The sequence below is a fragment of the Salmo trutta genome, chromosome 28 (genome assembly GCF_901001165.1).
Source record: "Salmo trutta chromosome 28, fSalTru1.1, whole genome shotgun sequence".
NCBI lineage: Eukaryota > Metazoa > Chordata > Actinopteri > Salmoniformes > Salmonidae > Salmo > Salmo trutta.
Window position 1 is genome coordinate 6,411,063 of NC_042984.1, and position 24,463 is coordinate 6,435,525.

General features: G+C 42.1%; 1 protein-coding gene across 1 annotated transcript in view; it reads right to left on the reverse strand.

The window, feature by feature from the left end:
- Positions 1 to 24,463, reverse strand: part of LOC115166457 (amphoterin-induced protein 1-like) — a 51,924-nt gene that overhangs the window by 23,057 nt on the left and 4,404 nt on the right. The window contains exon 5 of the mRNA XM_029720357.1: positions 23,465 to 23,803. Coding sequence (XP_029576217.1) covers positions 23,465 to 23,803 — 339 coding nt within the window. The remainder of the gene's footprint in view (positions 1 to 23,464; positions 23,804 to 24,463) is intronic.

The following is a 24,463-nucleotide window of genomic DNA, read 5'->3' on the forward strand; positions in this document are numbered from 1 at the left end:
GCCAAACATACCCTTGTAAAACTGACTATCCTACCGATCCAGGACTTCGGTGACGTCATCTATAAAATAGCCTCAAACACTCTACTCAGCAAATTGGATGCAGTCTATCACAGTGCCATCCGTTTTGTCACCAAAGCCCTATATACTACCCACCACTGCGACCTGTATGCTCTCGTTGGCTGGCCCTCGCTACATATTGGTCGTCAAACCCACTGGCTCCAGGTCATCCATAAGTCTTTGCTAGGTAAAGCCCCACCTTATCTCAGCTCACTGGTCACCATAGCAGCACCCACCCGTAGCACGTGCTCCAGCAGGTATATTTCACTGGTCACCCCCAAAGCCAATTCCTCGTTTGGCCGCCTTTCCTTCCAGTTCTCTTCTGCAAATGACTGGAATGAATTGCAAAAATCACTGAAGCTGGAGACTCATATCTCCCTCACTAGCTTTAAGCACCAGCTGTCAGAGCAGCTCACAGATCACTGCACCTGTACATAGCCCATCTGTAAATAGCCCATCCAACTACCTCATCCCCATACTGTTATTATTTTTTTTTTTTGCTCCTTAGCACCCCAGTATCTCTACTTGCACATTCATCTTCTGCACATCTATCACTTCAGTGTTTAATTGCTAAATTGTAATTATTTTGCCACTATGGCCTATTTATTACCTTACCTCCCTTATCTTACCTCATTTGCACACACTGTATATAGACTTTTTATATTGTGTTATTGACTGTATGTTTGTTTATTCCACGTGTAACTCTGTGTTGTTGTTTGTGTCGCACTGCTTGGCTTTATCTTGGCCAGGTCGCAGTTGTAAATGAGAACTTGTTCTCAACTAGTCTACCTGGTTAAATAAAGGTGAAATAAAAAAATAAAAAAAATATTTAAAAAATACCAGTTTTATTACTTCTCTAATCAGAACAACAGTTTTCAGCTGTGCTAACATCATTTCAAAAGGGTTTTCTACTGATCAATTAGCCTTTTAAAATGATAAACTTGGATTAGCTAACACAATGTGCCATTGAAACACAGGAGTGATGGTTGCTGATAATGGGCCTCTGTACGCCTATGTAGATATTCCATAAAATATCAGCCATTTCCAGCTACGATAGTCATTTACAACATTAACAATGTCGACACTTTATTTCTGATCAATTTGTTGTTATATCAATGTTATTTTTAATGGACAAAAATGTGCTTTTCTTTCAAAAACAAGGACATTTCTAAGTGACCCCAAACTTTTGAAAGGTAGTGTATACAGTACCAGTCAAGGGTCTGGACACACCTACTCATTCTTTATTTGTACTATTTTCTACATTGTAGAATAATAGTGAAGACATCAAAACTATGAAATAACACATATGGAATCATGTAGTAACCAAAAAAGTGTTAAATCAAAATATATTTGATATTTGAGATTCTTCAAAGCAGCCACCCTTTGCCTTAATGACAGCTTTGCACACTCTTGGCATTCTCTCAACCAGCTTCACCTGGAATGCTTTTCCAACAGCCTTGAAGGAGGTCCCACACATGCTGAGAACTTGTTGACTGCTTATCCTTCACTCTGCGGTCCAACTCATCCCAAACCATCTCAATTGGGTTGAGGTCAGGTGATTGTGGAGGCCAGGTCATCTGAGGCAGCACTCCATCACTCTCCTTCTTGGTCAAATAGCCCTTACACAGCCTGGAGGTCTGCTGGGTCAATGTCCTGTTGAAAACAAATGATAGTCCCACTAAGTGCAAACCAAATTGGATGGCGAATCGGTGGTTAAGTGTGCCTTGAATTCTAAATAAGTCACTGACAGTGTCACCTGCTATGCACCCCCACACCATCACACCTCCTCCTCCATGCTTCATGGTGGGAACTACACATGCAGAGATCATCCGTTCACCTACTCTGAGTATCACAAAGACATAGCGGTTGGAACCAAAAATCAAAAATTTGGACTCATCAGACCAAAGGACAGGTTTCCACCGGTTCAATGTCCATTGCTCATGTTTCTTGGCCCAAGCAAGTCTCTTCTTCTTATTAGTGTCCTTTAGTAGTGGTTTCTTTGCAGCAATTCGACCATGAAGGCCTGATTCATGCAGTCTCTTCTGAACAGTTGATGCTGAGATGTTTCTGTTACTTGAACTCTGTGAAGCATTTATTTAGGCTGCAATTTCTGAGGTGCAGTTAACTCTAATGAACTTATGCTCTGCAGCAGAGGTAGCTCTGGGTCTTCCATTCCTGTGGCGGTCCTCATGAGAGCCAGTTTCATCATAGCACTTGGTGGTTTTTGCGACTGCACTTGAAGAAACTTGAAAAGATCTTGAAATTTTCCGCATTGACTGACCTTCATGTCTTTAAGTAATTACGGACTGTTGTTTTCTTTGCTTATTTGAGTGGTTTTTTCCATAATATGGACTTGGTCTTTTACCAAATAGGGCTATCTTCTTTACCACCCCTACCTTGCCACAACAAAACTGATTGGCTCAAACGCATTAAGAAGGAAAGAAATTCAACAAATTAACTTTTAACAAGGCAAACCTACTAATTGAAATGCATTCCAGGTGACAACCTCATGAAGCTGGTTGAGATAATGCCAAGAGTATGCAAAGCTGTCTTCAAAGGCAAAGGGTAATTTTTCCAACAATTGTTTACAGACAGATTATTTCACTTATAATTCACTGTATCACATTTCCAGTGGGTCAGAAGTTTACATACACCAAGTTGACTGTGCCGTTAAACAGCTTGGAAAATACCAGAAAATGATGTCATGGCTTCTGATAGGCTAATTGACATCATTTGAGTTAATTGGAGGTGCACCTGTGGATGTATTTCAAGGCCTACCTTCAAACTCAGTGCCTATTTTGATTTTCCCGTGATGTCAAGCAATGGGAAAAAAAATTGCTTGACATCATGAGAAAATCAAAATATGTGAAAATCAAAAGAAATCAGCCAAGACCTCAGAAAAGAATTGTAGACCTCCGCATGTCTGGTTCGTCCTTGGGAGAAATTTCCAAATGCCTAAAGGTACCATGTTCATCTGAACAAACAATAGTACGCAAGTATAAACACCATGGGACCACGCAGCTGTCATACCGCTCAGGAAGGAGATGCGTTCTGTCTCCTAGAGATGAACGTACTTTGGTGCGAAAAGTGCTAATCAATCTCAGAACAACAGCAAAGGACCTTGTGAAGATGCTGGAGGAAACAGGTACAAACGTATCTATATCCACAGTAAAACGAGTCCTATATCGACATAACCTGAAAGGCCACTCAGCAAGGAAGAAGCCACTGCTCCAAAACCGCCATAAAAAAGCCAGACTACGGTTTGCAACTGCACATGGAGACAAAGATTGTACTTTTTGGAGAAATGTTCTCTGGTCTGATGAAACAAAAATAGAACTGTTTGGCCATAATGACCATCATTATGTTTGGAGGATAAAGAGGGAGGCTTGCAAGCCGAAGAACACCATCCCAACTGTGAAGCATGGGGGTGGCAGCATCATGTTGTGGGGGTGCTTTGCTGCAGGAGGAACTGGTGCACTTCACAAAATAGATGGCTTCATGAGGAAGGAAAATTATGTGGATATATTGAAGCAACATCTCAAGACTTGGCCGCAAATGGGTCTTCCAAATGGACAATGAGTCCAAGCATACTTCCAAAGTTGTGGCAAAATTGCTTAAGGACAACAAAGTCAAGGTATTGGAGTGGCCATCACAAAGCCCTAACCTCAACCCTACTGAACGTTTGTGGGCAGAACTAAAAAAGTGTGTGCGAGCAAGGAGGCCTACAAACCTAAGTTAGTTACACCAGCTCTGTCAGGAGGAATGGTCCAAAATTCACCCAACTTATTGTGGCAAGCTTGTGGAAGGCTACCTGAAATGTTTGACCCACGTTAAATAATTTATAGGCAATGCTTCCAAATACTAATTGAGTGTATGTAAACTTCTGACCCACTGGAAATGTGTTGAAAGAAATACAAGATGAAATAAATCATTCTCTCAACAATTATTCTGACATTCTTAAAGTATTTATTTTACATTCTTAAAATAAAGTGGTGATCCTAAATTACCTAAAACAGGGAATTTTTACTAGGATTAAACGTCAGGAATTGTGAAAAACTGAGTTTAAATGTATTTGGCTAAGGTGTATGTAAACATCCGACTTCCACTGTATACTGTTGGAGCTAGGAACACAAGCATTTCGCTACACCCACAAAACCATCTGCTAAATATGTGTATGTGACCAATAACATGTGATTTGATTTTACAGACATATCCTATGGCATACTGGAATTGTGTATCCCATGTGTCTTTATTATGACATTACATTCCTGGGATTGGATTCTCTCTACAATACATTAATCCCATCCCTACGTATCCCTTCTTATGGAATTAAAAATGATACTTCCTAATGTAGACACATGTGATGCCTTAACCCTAATCTACGTTTGACGGTATCTTGTCCTGCTCATCCCTTGTAGCTAGTCTCATCAATAAAGGGCTGCTCTCTTGCTGGCTGTGAAACAACACACACATACACTGATTAAGACATGAACCCTGTGGCTCGCCCTCAATGGCCAGTCAATTACTTAATCAATCAGTTACATTATTAATCATGTTTGTCACTGCTTTCTGTAAACTAATCAATATATGATTCAGAGACATTGTGTGTGTGTGTGTGTGTGTGTGTGTGTGTGTGTGTGTGTGTGTGTGTGTGTGTGTGTGCGTGCGTGTGTGTGTGGACGTGTTTAACTACACTTGTGGGGACCAGAATGAGTGTTAGGGTTATAATTACGTTTAGGGTTAGGGTGTAGGAGATAGGATTAGGAGCTAGGGATAGGGGTTTGGGGTTAGGGAAAATAGGATTTTTGTGTGTGTGTGTGTTTGTGTATGCGTGTGTGTGTGTACTTGTGTGGTCCTGTGACTGAGCGTGTGTGCCTGTTGGGTCTGAGGTGTCTAGTAATGATAGAAATAGCAGATACTTGCTCACTCCATCCGATCCAATCACAGAGGAGGAACATACAATGATTACCATGGCAACCCTCTCTCTCTCTATCTCTAACTCTCTCTCTCTCTTCCTCTTTCCCTTTCTATATCTCCCTCCCTCCCTCTCTCTCGCCCCCCCTTTCTCTCTCTCCCTCCCTCTCCCTCTCTTTCTCTCACTCTCTCCCTCTCCCTCTCTTTCTGTCTCTCTCTCTTTCTCTCTCGCTCTCTCCCTTTCTCTCTGCCTTTATGTACTACCAGTCATGAAAGGGACAGAGCAATATATATAGAACCATCATGTCTATATATAAACTGGGTGGTTCGAGCCCTGAATGCTGGTTGGCTGACAGCCGTGGTATATCAGACCGTATACGACGGGTTTGACAAAACATTTATTTTTACTGCGCTAATTACGTTGGTAACCAGTTTATAATAGCATTAAGGCACCTGTGATATATTGCCAATATACAACGGCTAAGGGCTGTATCCAGGCACTCCGTGTTGCGTCGTGCATAAGAATACCCCTTAGCCGTGGTATATTGACCATATACCAAACCCCCTTATTGCTTAAATATAGCTCCTTAAAGGGACAGAGCCATATATATAGCCATCATATCGATATAGAGCTCCTTAAAGGGACAGAGACATACATAGAGCCATCATATCTATATAGAGCTCCTTAAAGGGACAGAGACATATATAGAGCCATCATATCGATATAGAGCTCCTTAAAGGGACAGAGACATATATATAGCCATCATATCGATATAGAGCTCCTTAAAGGGACAGAGACATATATATAGCCATCATATCTATATAGAGCTCCTTAAAGGGACAGAGCCATACATAGAGCCATCATATCTATATAGAGCTCCTTAAAGGGACGGAGCCATTTATAGAGCCATCATATCTATATAGAGCTCCTTAAAGGGACAGAGCCATACATAGAGCCATCATATCTATATAGAGCTCCTTAAAGGGACAGAGACATATATAGAGCCATCATATCGATATAGAGCTCCTTAAAGGGACAGAGACATATATAGAGCCATCATATCTATATAGAGCTCCTTAAAGGGACAGAGACATATATAGAGCCATCATATCTATATAGAGCTCCTTAAAGGGACAGAGACATATATAGAGCCATCATATCGATATAGAGCTCCTTAAAGGGACAGAGCCATACATAGAGCCATCATATCTATATAGAGCTCCTTAAAGGGACAGAGACATATATAGAGCCATCATATCGATATAGAGCTCCTTAAAGGGACAGAGACATATATAGAGCCATCATATCTATATAGAGCTCCTTAAAGGGACAGAGACATATATAGAGCCATCATATCTATATAGAGCTCCTTAAAGGGACAGAGACATATATAGAGCCATCATATCGATATAGAGCTCCTTAAAGGGACAGAGACATATATAGAGCCATCATATCTATATAGAGCTCCTTAAAGGGACAGAGACATATATAGAGCCATCATATCGATATAGAGCTCCTTAAAGGGACAGAGACATATATAGAGCCATCATATTGATATAGAGCTCCTTAAAGGGACAGAGACATATATATAGCCATCATATCTATATAGAGCTCCTTAAAGGGACAGAGACATATATATATAGCCATCATATCTATATAGAGCTCCTTAAAGGGACAGAGACATATATATATATAGCCATCATATCATTATAGAGCTCCTTAGAGGGACAGTGCACCACTATTTCTGCATTGAAATACTTTTGCCAGAGTTACAAAACAGCTAATATTATTATTGGCAACTGGTTGCCCTAACCTGATTAGATTCTCGGTCATCAATAACCACTGAGTACATTACTGCCGTAGTGTGACCATATGCCTGTATGATCATGTGCATTCTACTGTAATGTCAAATGTCACCACTAGAGGGTACTCTTAGATCTCTGAAGTAATGACAAAGCCCTGGCAGAGTGAGTAGAGCAGCAATGGGTGAGAGAAAGAGACAGGGCTGGTGTCAATTCTTTCTATGCAGTAACTGGTAACTCCAACTCCTAACCACTGGTTTTCTAAATAATTCTCAGTCAAGCACAAATACAATTCTTTTTGTCAAGGCACAATCCAGTCAATCTTGAGAGATAAAAGATGGATGAAGCAAAGAATATTTGTGTTTTGATATACAGTGCCTTGGAAAAGTATTCAGACCCATTGGATTTCTTCACATTTTATTGTGTCACAAAGTGGGATTAAAATGGAAAAGTGGAAGAAAATTGATTAAAAAAAATAATAACTAAAATGTAGTTGTTGCATAAGTATTCAGGCCCTTTGTTTAGGCAAGCCTAAATTACATAGTTCAGGAGTAAAATATGGCTTAACAAATCACATAAGTTAGATGGACTCACTTTGTGTGAAATACTAAGGCTTGACATTATTTTTTAATTACTTCTTCTGTCCCCCATTCATACAACATCTGTAAGGTCCTTCAGTCAAGTATTGAATTTCAAGCACAGATTCAACTACAAAGATCAGGGAGATTTCCAAAGGCCTCATAAAGAAGGGCTGTGATTGATAGATGGGTAACAATAACAAATCAGACATTGATGTTATTATGAGGCCATTGGTGATTTTAAAACAGCTACTGAGTTCAATGGCTGTGATGGGAGAAAAATGTGGATGGATTAACATTGTAGTGACTCCCAGTAATTACCTAAATGACAGAGTGAAAAGAAGAATAGAAATATCACTGAGTAACTGCCTCCTTACTTTGAAGCATGGTGGTGGCTGCATCATGGTTTGGGTATGCTTGTCATCGGCAAGGACTAGGGAGTTTTTCAGGATGAAAAGAAACGGGATAGAGCTAAGCACAGGCAAAATCCTAGAGGAAAACCTGCTTCAGTCTGCTTTACACCATAGACCGGGAGAGGAATTCACCTTTCAGCAGGACAATTACCTAAAACACATGGCCAGATCTACACTGGAGTTGCTTACCAAGAAGACAGTGCATGTTTCTGGGTGGCCATTACAGTTTTGGCATAAATCTGCTTGAAAATCTATGGCAAGACTTGAAAATAGCTGTCTAGCAATGATCAACAGCCAATTTGACAGAGCAAATTTTGTACAATCCAGGTGTGCCAAACTCTTAGAGACCTACCCAGAAAGACACACAACTGTAGGCAATGCCAAAGGTGTTTATAACATGTATTGACTCAGGGAACTGAATAGTTATGCAAAGACTATATTTTAGTTATAACATTTGTATCTATCATCTTTAAACTTCCACTTTGACATTACAGAGTATTCTATGTAGATTGTTGACAAAAAAAACTATTACAATTTTAATCCCACTCTGTAAAATATGAAGAAATCCGGCGCCGACAGAGATGGCCACCTCGCTTCGCGTTCCTAGGAAACTATGCAGTATTTAGTTTTTTTACATGTTATTTCTTACATTGTTACCCCAGGTAATCTTAGGTTTTATTACATACAGTCGGGAGGAACTATTGGATATAAGAGCAACGTCAACTCACCAACATTACGACCAGGAATACGACTTTCCCGAAGCGGATTCTCTGTTTGGCCCATCATCCAGGACAATGGATCGGATCCCAGCCGGCGAACCAAAACAATGACGTCGTAAAAGGGGAAGACGAAGCGGTCTTCTGGTCAGGCTCCGGAGACGGGCATATCGAGCACCGCTCCCGAGCATACTACTCGCCAATGTCCAGTCTCTTGACAACAAGGTAGATGAAATCCGAGCAAGGGTAGCATTCCAGAGAGGCATAAGAGACTGTAATGTTCTTTGCTTCACGGAAACATGGCTCACTCGAGACACGCTATCGGAGCCGGTACAGCCAGCTGGTTTCTTCATGCATCACGCCGACAGAAACAAGCATTTTTCTGGTAAGATGAAGGTTGGGGGGTATGCCTTATGATTAACGAGACATGGTGTGATCATAACAACATACAGGAACTCAAGTGCTTCTGTTTACCTGACTTGGAATTCCTCACAATCAAATTTCGACCGCATTATCTACCAAGAGAATTTTCTTTGATTATAATCACAGCCGCATATATTCCCCCCCCAAGCAGACACATCGATGGCCCTGAACGAACTTCATTTGACTCTATGTAAACTGGAAACCACATATCTGAGGCTGCATTCATTGTAGCTGGGGATTTTAACAAGGCTAATCTGAAAACAAGACTCCCTAAATTCTATCAGCATATTGATTATGCAACCAGGGCTGGTAAAACCCTGGATCATTGTTATTCTAATTTCCGCGACGCATATAAGGCCCTCCCCCACCCTCCTTTCGGAAAAACTGACCACGACTCCATTTTGTTGCTCCCAGCCTATAGACAGAAACTAAAACAGGAAGCTCCCGCTCAGGTCTGTTCAACACTGGTCCAACCAATCTGATTCCACGCTTCAAGATTGCTTCGATCACGTGGACTGGGATATGTTCCGCATTGCGTCAAACAACAACATTAACGAATACGCTGATTCGGTGAGCGAGTTTATTGGCAAGTGCATCGGCGATGTCGTACCCACAGCAACTATTAAAACATTCCCAAACCAGAAACCGTGGATTGATGGCAGCATTCGCGTGAAACTGAATGCACGAACCACTGCGTTCAATCAGGGCAAGGTGACCGGAAACATGACCGAATATAAACAGTGTAGCTATTCCCTCCGCAAGGCAATCAAACAAGCTAAGAGTCAGTATAGAGACAAAGTAGAGTCGCAATTAAACGGCTCAGACACAAGAGGTATGTGGCAGGGTCTACAGTCAATCACGGATTACAAAAAGAAAACCAGCCCCGTCGCGGACCAGGATGTCTTGCTCCCAGACAGACTAAACAACTTCTTTGCTCGCTTTGAGGACAATACAGTGATACTGACACGGCCCGCTACCAAAACCTGCGGACTCTCCTTCACTGCAGCTGACGTGAGTAAAACATTTAAACATGTTAACCCTCGCAAGGCGGCAGGCCCAGACGGCATCCCCAGCCGCGTCCTCAGAGCATGCGCAGACCAGCTGGCTGGTGTGTTTACGGACATATTCAATCAAGCACAGGAAAAAAAAAAACATGTATGAAATTGTATGAAATGTATGCATTCACTACTGTAAGTCGCTCTGGATAAGAGCGTCTGCTAAATGACTAAAATGTAAAAAAAAATGTAAATGTAATCCTTATCCCAGTCTGCTGTTCCCACATGCTTCAAGAGGGCCACCATTGTTCCTGTTCCCAAGAAAGCTAAGGTAACTGAGCTAAATGACTACCGCCCTGTAGCACTCACTTCCGTCATCATAAAGTGCTTTGAGAGACTTGTCAATGACCATATCACCTTCACCCTACCTGACACCCTAGACCCACTCCAATTTGCTTACCGCCCCAATAGTTCCACAGACGACGCAATCGCAACCACACTGCACACTGCCCTAACCCATCTGGACAAGAGGAATACCTATATGAGAATGCTGTTCATCGACTACAGCTCAGCATTTAACACCATAGTACAATCCAAACTCGTCATCAAGCTCGAGACCCTGGGTCTCGACCCCGGCCTGTGCAACTGGGTACTGGACTTCCTGACGGGCCGCCCCCAGGTGGTGAGGGTAGGTAACAACATCTCCACCCCGCTGATCCTCAACACTGGGGCCTCACAAGGGTGCGTTCTCAGCCCTCTCCTGTACTCCCTGTCCACCCACGACTGCCTGGCCATGTACGCCTCCAACTCAATCATCAAGTTTGCAGATGACACTACAGTGGTAGGCTTGATTACCAACAACGACGAGACGGCCTATAGGGAGGAGGTGAGGGCCATCGGAGTGTGGTGTCAGGAAAATAACCTCACACTCAACGTCAACAAAACAAAGGAGATGATCGTGGACTTCAGGAAATAGCAGAGGGAGCACCCCCCATCCACATCGATGGGACAGTAGTGGAGAGGGTAGTAAGTTTTAAGTTCCTCGGCGTACACATCACGGACAAACTAAATTGGTCCACCCACACAGACCTCAGGAGGCTGAAGAAATTCAGCTTGTCACCAAAAACACTCACAAACTTTTACAGATGCACAATCGAGAGCATCCTGTCGGGCTGTATCACCGCCTGATACGGCAACTGCTTCGCCCACAACCATAAGGCTCTCCAGAGGGTGGTGCGGTCTGCACAACGGATCACCGGGGGCAAACTACCTGCCCTCCAGGACACTTACACCACCCGATGTCACAGGAAGGCCATAAAGATCATCAAGGTCAACAACCACCCGAGCCACTGCCTGTTCACCCCGCTATCATCCAGAAGGCGAGGTCAGTACAGGTGCATCAAAGCAGGGATCGAGAGACTGAAAAACAGCTTCTATCTCAAGGCCATCAGACTGTTAAACAGCCATCACTAACATTGAGTGGTTGCTGCCAACATACTGACTCAACTCCAGCCACTTTAATAACGTAAACATTTATGAAAAATGTATCACTAGCCACTTTAAACAATGCCACTTCATATAATGTTTACATACCCTACATTACTCATCTCATATGTATATACTGTACTCTATACCATGTACTGCATCTTGCCATCTTGATGTAATACATCTATCACTAGCCACTTTAAACAATGCCACTTTTATATGTTTACATACCCTACATTACTCATCTCATATGTATATACTGTACTCTATACCATCTACTGCATCTTGCCTATGCCGTTCTGTACCATCACTCATTCATATATTTTTATGTACATATTCTTTATTCCTTCACACTTGTGTGTATAAGGTAATTGTTGTGAAATTGGTAGGTTAGATTACTCGTTGGTTATTACTGCATTGTCGGAACTAGAAGCACAAGCATTTCGCTACACTCGCATTAACATCTGCTAACCGTGTGTATGTGACAAATAAAATTTGATTTGATTTGGATTTGATTTGTAAAATATGAAGAAATCCAAGGGGTATGAATGCGTTTGCAAGGTACTGTACATGTCTACACGTACTTTTATGTTTGTATTTTTTATTAATGATGTGACGTTTGTTAGCTTTAACGTTTGTTAGCTTTAACGTTTGTTAGCTTTTTTGTAGCAACTGATAATGTAATAATTGCCAATAATGTAATGGCTGCTAGTAATGTAATAACTTTTGCATTTATAATGTTATAAACACAGATAATGTAATGCATTGTCAATAATGTAATAAATATGCTGAATGAATAACGCGTATTATGTAATAATTCTTATGATGCATTGAAAATTACATTATGAAGTGGGTACTTTTTTTTTTAGCAATAGTGTAGTAAAAAAAACAGATTTTTGTTAAAAAGAAAACTAAACTCACTCTCTTTTTTTGTGCATGTGCCATGCTACAGTAATAAGCTGGCTACACACCAAAACAAATTCCTGTCACAACGTCCACAGAAGGTGGCGCCTCTCCCTGGTCGGGCGGTGCTCGGCGGTTGTCGTTGCAGGCCTACTAGCTGCCACCGATCTATGTTTCTGTGTCGTTTGATTTTGTCTGTTTAGGTCTGCACCTGTTTTGTGTTAGTCAGTTAGTGGGGTATTTAGTTTGTCTGTTTCGTTTGGGGATTTGTTCGGGATTGTTGATTGTCATGTATTTTGTGATAGCCGGGAATATTTTGTATGTTTCCCAGTTACGCTGCGTTATTTTAGGCATTAGGGTTGCCGGGCTGCGCCCCGTCTCTTTGGAGGTGTCCTCCTGCCTTATTGTTGTGCACCCTGCCTTGTTGCGGCATTTTTCTATTATATGTTTAACGGACTTCGGTCTCCTGCGCCTGACTTCACCCCTCCTGCTATCGAAGTGTACATTTTTACATTTTAGTCATTTAGCAGAAGCTCTTATCCAGAGTGACTTACAGCAGTGAAATGCATACATTTCATTCATTTCATGCATTTTTTAAAATGTATATATATATATTTTTTTGGCCTGAACCCCCGTGGGAATCGAACCCACAACCCTGACGTTGAACAACACCATGCTCTACCAACCGAGCCACAGGGAAGGCCATTGTATATTGTGTATTGTGTATTGTGACAATTCCTGAATCCTAGCTAAACATGACTTTACCAGTAATATCAATACTTTCAATTGACACAACTGACCACCAAATACACATCCACAACCCCTACCCTCAAATGCTTCACCTCCTAAGATGCTGCTTTAGCAATAAACAAAAAAGGTATCTATTTGAGGAGCGTTTCCCAAGTGTTTTGACAATGCAAAAATGTGATTTTCCTGTGTTTTATAAATATTTACACTCTATGAGGAATGGAATAATCCTGTGAAATCGTGAAAATTATGATAATTGCCCTTTTGATAAGAGCTGTTTGAAAAGACCACCTGAAATGTCTGTCTGTTTTGGTGGGATGGAGTTTTGGCCTGCCTGGTGACATCAGTTAGTTAATAGACCAATAAGGCAGGCAGGCAGGCACGCACGCACGCACGCACACACACAGACTTGTAGAACAATTGCCATAAACAATAAAAACAAACAGATTCGTTAAGCTTCAATCCCCAAGGCCTTAGCAGTCTACTTCAAAACAATTCCTTCTAATGCCAACTCCTCTCACGTGTACGTCCCAAATAGCACCCTATTCCCTTCACAGTGCACTATTTCTGGTCAAGAGTAGTGTACTAAATAGGGAATAGGGTGCCATTTGGGACGGGTCCACAGAAAGTCATGGTTCATTGAGTCTCTCTGGGTCTACGTGCCTTATGACTGCTCATGTTTATTCAAACGGTTCATACTGTTGATCATGTTTATTCATACGGTTCATACTGTTGATCATGTTTATTCATACGGTTCATACTGTTGATCATGTTTATTCATACGGTTCATACTGTTGATATTTATGAGGTTTACAGGCAATACACAGAGAGCGTAGCATTAATGAAACAGGAGAAATAGTAACTGGATCTCAGAAAGTTAATCTGGAGGGTAATAAAGGTCCCTAATTCATAATTAAGCAACCAATCAATCAACCCATCATCAAGCAACCAATCAATCAATCAATCAATTAGTCAATCAATCAATACATCATCAAGCAACCAATCAAGCAACCAATCAATCAATCAATCAATCAATTAGTCAATCAATCAATCCATGATCAAGCAACCAATCAACCAATCAATCAATCAAGCAACCAATAAATCAATCAATCAATCCATCATCAAGACACCAATCAATCAATCCATCCACCATCAAGCAGCACATCTTTACAATGCATGATATGGTGTCATGTACACAGTACCTTTTTTTAAAAACAGAAATACCTTATTTACATAAGTATTCAGACCCTATGCTATGAGGCTCAAAATTGAGCTCAGGTGCATCCTGTTTCCATTGATCATCCTTGAGAGTCCACCTGTGGTAAATTCAATTGATTGGACATGATTTGGAAAAGCACACACCTGTCTATATAACATCCCACAGTTGACAGTGCATGACAGAGCAAAAACCAAGCCTGAGGTCGAAGGAATTGTCCACAGCGCTCCGAGACAGGATTGTGTCGAGGCTCAGATCTGGCTAAGGGCACCATTGAAGGTCCCCAAGAACACAGTGGTCTCCATCATTCTTAAATGGAAGAAGATTCTCTGGTCTGAAGAAACCAAGATTGAACTCTTTGGCCTGAATGCCAAGCGTCACATCTGGAGGAAACCTGGAACCATTTCTTACTGTGAAGCATGGTGGTGGCAGCATCATGCTGTGGAGATGTCTTTCAGCAGCAGGGACTGGGAGACTAGTCAGGATCAAGGGAAAGATGAACGAAGCAAAGTACAGAGAGATCCTTGATGAAAACCTGCTCCAGAGCGCTCAGGACCTCAGACTGCGGCGAAGGTTCACCACCTTCCAACAGGACAATGACCCTAAGCACACAGCCAAGACAACACAGGAGTGGCTTCGGGACAAGTCTCTGAATGTCCTTGAGTGGCCCAGACAGAGTCCGGACTTAAACCCGATCGAACATCTCTGGAGATCCCTGAAAATAGCTGTGCAGCAACGCTCCCCATCCAACCTGACAGAGCTTGAGATGATCTGTAGAGAAGAATGGGAGAAACTCCCCAGATACAGGTGTGCCAAGCTTGTAGCTTCATGCCCAAGAAGACTCAATGCTGTAATCGTTGCCAAAGGTGCTTCAACAAAGTACCCAAGTGTGTGACACAACACCTGAATAGACTGTTCTCTCTAGCAGGGAGCATGTTCCCCAACACCTGAATAGACTGTTCTCTCTAGGAGGCAGCATGTTCCACAACACCTGAATAGACTGTTCTCTCTAGCAGGGAGCATGTTCCACAACACCTGAATAGACTGTTCTCTCTAGGAGGCAACATGTTCCCCAACACCTGAATAGACTGTTCTCTCTAGGAGGCAGCATGTTCCCCAACACCTGAATAGACTATTCTGTGAGTCAATCATCACAACACCAACCAGGGGCCTTGGCTTGCTGTTACTTTAACTTCACAGCTCATTCTGACAGCTTTGTTTGAAGTGTAAAAAAAAAAATATATATATATATCTAACATTCATAACTCTTAATGGCTAGACAAACTCCTCCTCAAAGCAAAGACCTTGAATACAAACACCAACAGCAATAATCAAACTGGCATCACTCCATTACAATAACATATAATGTAGTCCTCTTTACATTGATGAGTTAAAGCTCATACAGTGGTTCCTCCTTTAGAAGTTGCGAGCTTACACCGCTGGACTTAGAGGTACCCAGCGTCACGGCTTCATTGCTCCAGACCACCACAAGGGGGGAGTTAGAGCGCTCATTATGCATTTGGGTCCCAAGGTTTTTATATGACCAATCATATCGAGTGGTTCCAATGACGAATTTGACGCGAGCCATCTGTCGCTGGTGACTTTCTTCAGCAAAGATGTCTGACAAAACATTAAGGTGGAAGCAAATGTAAGTAATTATAACATCATAACGAGTCAAGCAAAAAAATTACAATTGAGAGGAATATGTTAGTTAATGTAGAGACAAACGATTGTGCATATTGTTTTGTCATGATGTTAATTTACGAAAATCGCTATTTAGCAAGTTAACGGACTAGTATGAGTATGAAATCGTAATTCGTGTTGTTTAATATTTTAGGGACTCCTGAGAAAAACAGCTGTCACGATCGTCATACAGAGTGGACCAAGGCGCAGCGTGAGTTGAGATCCACATCATTTTAATTCACAGTGAAACAACAAAAAAACAACAAAACATCCAACGAACGTGAAGTACAGCGTGCACATAGGCACTAACTGAAACAATATCCCACAAAGCAGGTGGGAGAAAGGGCTTCCTAAATATGATCCCCAATTAGAGGCAACGATTATCAGCTGCCTCTAATTGGGAACCATACAACTCACCAACATAGAAATAGAATGACTAGAACACCCCCCTGGTCACGCTCTGACCACAACATCATAGAGAACCAAGGGCTCTCTATGGTCAGGGCGTGATACCAGCAAACCAGGCTGTCGTCTTGTGAAACAGTGGATGTAAAGAACCTTGCTTATATTTGCCATGCAATGCAGCTGAAGTAATATAGCTAGCTAACTATTTACTGTATCTCTCAGTCCCTCCATAGTCTTCAGTAGATATTAGGCATTCAGAAATACACCTTCTTCTTTCTATATGAAATTGGCTTTATACTCAGATAAACACATTATATAAAAGTTGAAGACAATAGACTGAGACAACAGAATGACTGTAGCAAAGACAGGAACAGGAACTATGCAGAACGGACACTCAACCAAATTGGGTAATAGTACAACAATACTGTCAGTAGTACACTGATAAAACATAGCAATACACAACTGAACAATCTATACAAAAGGCTTAGAAGGTCTAATGCTGGCAATTCGACTTTGTTGATTTGAATAGGGAGGTTCTATAGATTATATTTCTATGGATAAAACTATATTGTGTTCCATTCTGTTATCCATTGTGTTTTATATCTATGTTTATTACTTGTGTGACAGGCAACTGAGGAATACCACCTATTAGGTGAAGAAGCCGACACTATCCTGATATGCATTGTGGGTAACAACAGGGCAAACACATGACATTGTTATTAAATTGGAGGCACGCTGCATAAAAATCTATTCCCATAGAGTCACGGTTTTAGTGGACTGTTAGTTATTTAGAAAGATCAAACTGACGTTTACTAGCCTGACGTACGATCACCATCACCCAGACTCTGAACCTCGAGGGTTCATCAGTTGATAACTGAGACACATAAGCATACAGTTTAGCACAGAGCAAATTAATTGGTTATAAGTGTTATGCTAGTTATGGTTACTAATAATCTCACCTGTTGCTATTGCAAATGAGGAGTTGACAATACTTGGATATGAATGAAATTGAACCATATCAATACTAACTAATATATTTATGTGAATTCAATTACCATGTATGTGTGCCAAATGGTACCCTAATCCCTACATAGTGCACTACGTTTGACCAGAGCTCTATGGGCTATATAGGGAATAAGGTGCCATTTATGACGCAGTCCATCTCCTGTAGAGATTAAATTGGTCCATTGTTCCCTTTGGTATTGATGCTCTCTCAATCCACCTGATGTTCCAACAATGTGAGAGGGAGAGGAATGACTGTCTGATGAGTGAGACTTCCTTCTCTCTTCCACACAATGTAAACCGTCCCTGGTACCGATATCTGGCTACTGTCAGAGACATGCAGCTACAGTTACTGTAAACCGTCCCTGGTACCGATATCTGGCTACAGTCAGAGACACGCAGCTACTGTTACTGTAAACCGTCCCTGGTACCGATATCTGGCTACAGTCAGAGACACGCAGCTACTGTTACTGTAAACCGTCCCTGGTACCGATATCTGGCTACAGTCAGAGACACACAGCTACTGTTACTGTAAACCGTCCCTGGTACCGATATCTGGCTACTGTCAGAGACATGCAGCTACAGTTACTGTAAACCGTCCCTGGTACCGATATCTGGCTACTGTCAGAGACATGCAGCTACAGTTACTGTAAACCGTCCCTGGTACCGATATCTGGCTACAGTCAGAGACACGCAGCTACTGTTACTGTAAACCGTCCCTGGTACCGATATCTGGCTACTGTCAGAGACACGCAGCTACTGTTACTGTAAACCGTCCCTGGTACCGAGATCTGGCTACTGTCAGAGACACACAGCTACTATTACTGTAAACCGTCCCTGGTACCGATATCTGGCTACTGTCAGAGACATGCAGCTACTGTTACTGTAAACCGTCCCCTGGTACCGATATCTGGCTACTGTCAGAGACACACAGCTACTGTTACTGTAAACCGTCCCTGGTACCGATATCTGGCTACAGTCAGAGACACGCAGCTACTGTTACTGTAAACCGTCCCTGGTACCGATATCTGGCTACTGTCAGAGACATGCAGCTACTGTTACTGTAAACCGTCCCGGGTACCGATATCTGGCTACAGTCAGAGACACACAGCTACTGTTACTGTAAACCGTCCCTGGTACCGATATCTGGCTACTGTCAGAGACATGCAGCTACAGTTACTGTAAACCGTCCCTGGTACCGATATCTGGCTACTGTCAGAGACATGCAGCTACTGTTACTGTAAACCGTCCCCTGGTACCGATATCTGGCTACTGTCAGAGACACACAGCTACTGTTACTGTAAACCGTCCCTGGTACCGATATCTGGCTACTGTCAGAGACATGCAGCTACTGTTACTGTAAACCGTCCCTGGTACAAGTATCTGGCTACAGTCAGAGACACACAGCTACTGTTACTGTAAACCGTCCCTGGTACCGATATCTGGCTACTGTCAGAGACATGCAGCTACTGTTACTGTAAACGGTCCCTGGTACAGATATCTGGCTACTGTCAGAGACACACAGCTACTGTTACTGTAAACCGTCCCTGGTACAAGTATCTGGCTATGTCAGAGACACACAGCTACTGTTACTGTAAATGATTCATCCATCCAGTACAATACATTCAGAGAGGCACAGGCACAATGTTCATATCAAAAGATGATCCATATGGGGGAAAAAAAGGCTTTTGGATTTCGCAGATTCACAACAATGATCTGTTTCAGTGAAATATTGACGAGGCTGGAATACTGAGGAACGTGAACCTTGCTTGGTTAAACAAGACTTCACTCTGTCTTTAACCAGGCTAGAACGAACCATAGCCACTGCAACAAATCTTGTGTTTCATTACATGATCAAAGCAAATACATGTAGCTTGACTTGAGACACACAAACTACTTGTCTGAGTGGCAATGACTGCTTCCAAATGTAACTATAGGACAGCCCCAGAATGACAAATATACACAATGATAACAAACAAATCCAGACTGAATCAACGGGGTCACTCTGTTGGGCCGAGAGAATGGAGTGTAGGAGGGATAAGCCCTGTCTGCACACACACAGGGAAACACACACAGGGAAACACACACACAGGGAAACACACACAGGGAAACACATACACAGGGAAACACACACAGGGAAACACATACACAGGGAAACACATACACAGGGAAACACATACACAGGGAAACACACACAGGGAAACACACACAGGGAAACACACACACAGGGAAACACACACACAGGGAAACACACACACAGGGAAACACACACACAGGGAAACACACACAGGGAAACACACACACAGGGAAACACACACACAGGGAAACACACACAGGGAAACACACACACAGGGAAACACACACACAGCGAAACACACACAGGGAAACACACACAGGGAAACACACACAGGGAAACACACACAGGGAAACACACACACAGGGAAACACACACAGGGAAACACACAGGGAAACACACACAGGGAAACACACACACAGGGAAACACACACAGGGAAACACACACACAGGGAAACACACACAGGGAAACACACAGGGAAACACACAGGGAAACACACACAGGGAAACACACACACAGGGAAACACACACAGGGAAACACACAGGGAAACACACACAGGGAAACACACAGGGAAACACACACAGGGAAGCACACACACAGGGAAACACACACAGGGAAACACACAGGGAAACACACACAGGGAAACACACACACAGGGAAACACACACACGGACTCATGCTCACACACACATGCACACACCCATGCACCCAAACACACACACGCAAGCAATCACGCACCCACCCCTTCACGCACACACACACATACACATACACACACAAACACAGTGAGGCAGAGGGAAGCCTTATCAAACTATGTAATTAGCATTCAGACATCAGTAGCCCTGTCGCTGTCATGACAAAGGCGCTCACGATATTGTAATCAGTTCGTTTTGTTTTTGGCTAAGACATGGACAGTGGTGGACGTCTCGTCTGCTTGAAAACCAGGTTAATTTGGGCTCAACAGCCAGCCACACTAGAAAGAGCCTGAATACAATTTGCATTTATGAATTAAATTTGAAGACAGAGGTAGTACCTCCCCGTTTCACTCTGTTTCAAAACACTTTCCTCCTATTGAACATTACCCAGCTCTCTCCTGTCGTTAGGGTCATAGCATGCTAGCTACAACATGATGATGTATATTAATGGAATATAGCATGCTAGCTACAACATGATGATGTATATTAATGGAATATAGCATGCTAGCTATAACATGATGATGTATATTAATGGAATATAGCATGCTAGCTATAACATGATGATGTATATTAATGGAATATAGCATGCTAGCTACAACATGATGATGTATATTAATGGAATATAGCATGCTAGCTTCAACATGATGATGTATATTAATGGAATATAGCATGCTAGCTACAATATGATGATGTATATTAATGGAATATAGCATGCTAGCTATAACATGATGATGTATATTAATGGAATATAGCAGGCTAGCTATAACATGATGATGTATATTAATGGAATATAGCATGCTAGCTATAACATGATGATGTATATTAATGGAATATAGCATGCTTGCTACAACATGATGATGTATATTAATGGAATATAGCATGCTAGCTACAACATGATGATGTATATAATGGAATATAGCATGCTAGCTATAACATGATGATGTATATTAATGGAATATAGCAGGCTAGCTATAACATGATGATGTATATTAATGGAATATAGCATGCTAGCTATAACATGATGATGTATATTAATGGAATATAGCATGCTAGCTATAACATGATGATGTATATTAATGGAATATAGCATGCTAGCTATAACATGATGATGTATATAATGGAATATAGCATGCTAGCTACAACATGATGATGTATATAATGGAATATAGCATGCTAGCTACAACATGATGATGTATATTAATGAACCTGGGCTAGCAGATGGAGACGGGTGGTTCTATAATGAGCTGTCCTAATGACTGACTGTGTTTACCTACTATTCAAGCCATTCATTGTGACAGGGACCAGCATGATGAACCATTCACTGTGACAGGGACCAGCGTGATGAGCCATTCACTGTGACAGGGACCAGCGTGATGAACCATTCACTGTGACAGGGACCAGCATGATGAACCATTCATTGTGACAGGGACCAGCGTGATGAGCCATTCACTGTGACAGGTCTCAGACGATCCCGCAGGTGAAGAAGCTGGACTTAGAGATCCTGGACTGGCATGGTTACACGTGGTCTGTGGTTGTGAGGCCGTTTGGACGTACTGCCAAATTCTCTAAAATGATTTTCGGAGGCGGCTTATGGTAGAGAAATTAACATTAATGTCTCTGGCAACAGTTCTGGTGGACGTTCCTGCAGTCAGCATGCCTATTCTACACTTCCTCAAAACTTGAGACATCTGTGGCATTGTGTTGTCTAACAAAACTGCACATTTTAGAGTGGCCTTTTATTGTCCGCAGCACAAGGTGCAACTGTGTAATGATCATGCTTGTTTAATCAGCTTCTTGATATGCCACACCTGTCAGGTGGATAGATTATTTTGGCAAAGGAGAAATGCTCACTAAAAGGATGGAAACAAATTTGTGCACAACTTTTTAGAGAAACAAGCTTTCTGTGCTTATGGAAAATTTTATTTCAGCTCATGAAACACAGGGGCCAACGCTCTACATGTTGCGTTTATACATATATTATTTTTCAGTATAATATCTCACCTCTTAGTGACTGCCTCTTAAAACATAGCAACATTTTTTTTTTAAATACCACTGTTTCTTCTTCCTAATGATGATTATAATTCTCCATGTTAGATCATATGAACGCATGGCTTAACAAGGGTGTAGTCTTCGTACAGTAGTTGACCTATTCATAATTAAATCAAGTATCAAGTGAACCACAATGATCTTCTATTCCACTATTGTGCTCTGTTGCTATCTCATTATGACTAAATAACTATCTGACCTAACTATGAGGGAGTAGAAGAGAAGTCACATTTCCTGGTTCCCACTCTGTCTGGTCTGTGGGCTGTAAGGTGACGCTTGTTGATAACATGTTGCTCCTCTTCAGTTTGACTCACTGGTAACGATTATTCATGACCTGCTGGTAGCAAACGTAATAGAGAGTTTGGCCAACTCTGAAGACGTCTGTCTGTCTGTCTGTCTGTCTGTCTGTCTGTCTGTCTGTCTGTCTGTCTGTCTGTCTGTCTCTCTGTCTCTCTGTCTCTCTGTCTCTCTGTTTCTCTGTCGGCCTGTAGGTCTGTCGCCCTGTCGCCCTGTCGGCCTGTCTGTCGGCCTGTCTGTCGGGGTGGAGGGGTATATACATAGAAATAGAATTACTAGAATAGACATTCCCATCCATGTCAATGTTCTATGATGGGTGGACTGACGGCCATATTGAATGTACCCATGTCAGGAAGTAATATAAAGTCATTCCATTTCTATGGGTATAGCTATCGTGTGTACGTACTAACGTCTACAGAAGACGCTCACGCTAGTCTACTCTTATCAGTAAATAGAAATATGAGTCAGTCTACAAGGCTCATGTTCATGACTTGATTATGTCATATGTGTGAACTGTTTTATTTTCCCAAAAGTGTTCATTTCTATTTTATATCCTTTCTTTAAATGTTTAAAATGGTGCACGTCTCATATTCTCTGTGTCTCCACCAGTCAATGTCTTCCTGAGTACTGATACTGTCCAAACATTATATCTTCTTCCATCATTACTGTATCACAGGAAGGAACAGTGTCCTCTTACACTACTCTGTCAGGATTTCACAGTATGTACTGTATATTTAAGTGCTACGAATGAAATGCTGGAACGGTCCTGACTATTGTCAATTGTCCTTGTTGATACAAAGGCCATGTGTTTAACACTCCCCTGAAGCTTCTCATTGGTCAGTTTGGTCAGTTTGGGGAGCTGTGATTGGCTTTCTGTCCAAGTTCCCTCCTCCAGGAAGTATTCACTGATCCATCCAATCACATCACAGCGTACACCGAGCTCTCCGGTCCATACCATCTCAGACTACTATGGGGGTGTCAGAGAAGACCAAACTAATAGACTCAGCTACAGACTTCTTCCTCCTTCCCTTCCCCAATAACCCTCCCTCCTCATCCATCTCTCCCTGGTCCCCCTCCATATCGCTGGGGTTCACCTTCCCGTTCTGCCCAAGCTCCTTGGGGTCGATGAAGGCCACGTGCCTTGGGTCAGTGTTGTTGGCCAGGTCTTCATGGCTGAGCATGGAGGAGTGGAAGGAATCCTGGTGGTTGTTCTTGGGGCAGCAGAAGCATCGGCAGGGGGTCAGGTACAGGTAGATAAACACTAGGACCACACTGGTTACACAGCCCACCAGGGTGGTGTAGGCCGTGTTCAGGTTCTCGCCATGTCCCTTCTCCGTGAAGTTATGCACCTTTGGGAATTGATAGGAATTAAGTTTAATTTAATTTAGATTTTGCAGACGCTCTAAATTGAATTGTATAGAATAGATTTGAATTTAATTGAATTTACACTGGCAAGAAAAAGTATGTGAACCCTTTGGAATTACCTGGATTTCTGCATAAATTGGTCATAAAATCTGATCTGATCTTCATCTAGGTCACAACAATAGACAAACACAGTCTGCTTAAACTAATAACACACAAACAATTATACGTTTTCATGTCTTTATTGAACACACCGTGTAAACATTCACAGTGCAGGGTGGAAAAAGTATGTGAACCCTTGGATTTAATAACAGGTTAACCCTCCTTTGGCAGCAATAACCTCAACCAAACGTTTTCTGTAGTTGAGGATCAGACCTGCACAACGGTCAGGAGGAATTTTGGACCATTCGTCTTTACAAAACTGTTTCAGTTCAGCAATATTCTTGGGACGTCTGGTGTGAACCGCTCTCTTGAAGTCATTCCACAGCATCTCAATCAAGTTGAGGTCAGCACTCTGACTGGGCCACTCCAGAAGGCGTATTTTCTTCTGTTGAAGCCATTCTGTTGTGGATTTACTTCTATGTTTTGGGTCGTTGTCCTGTTGCATCATCCAACTTCTGTTGAGCTTCAATTGGTGGACAGATAGC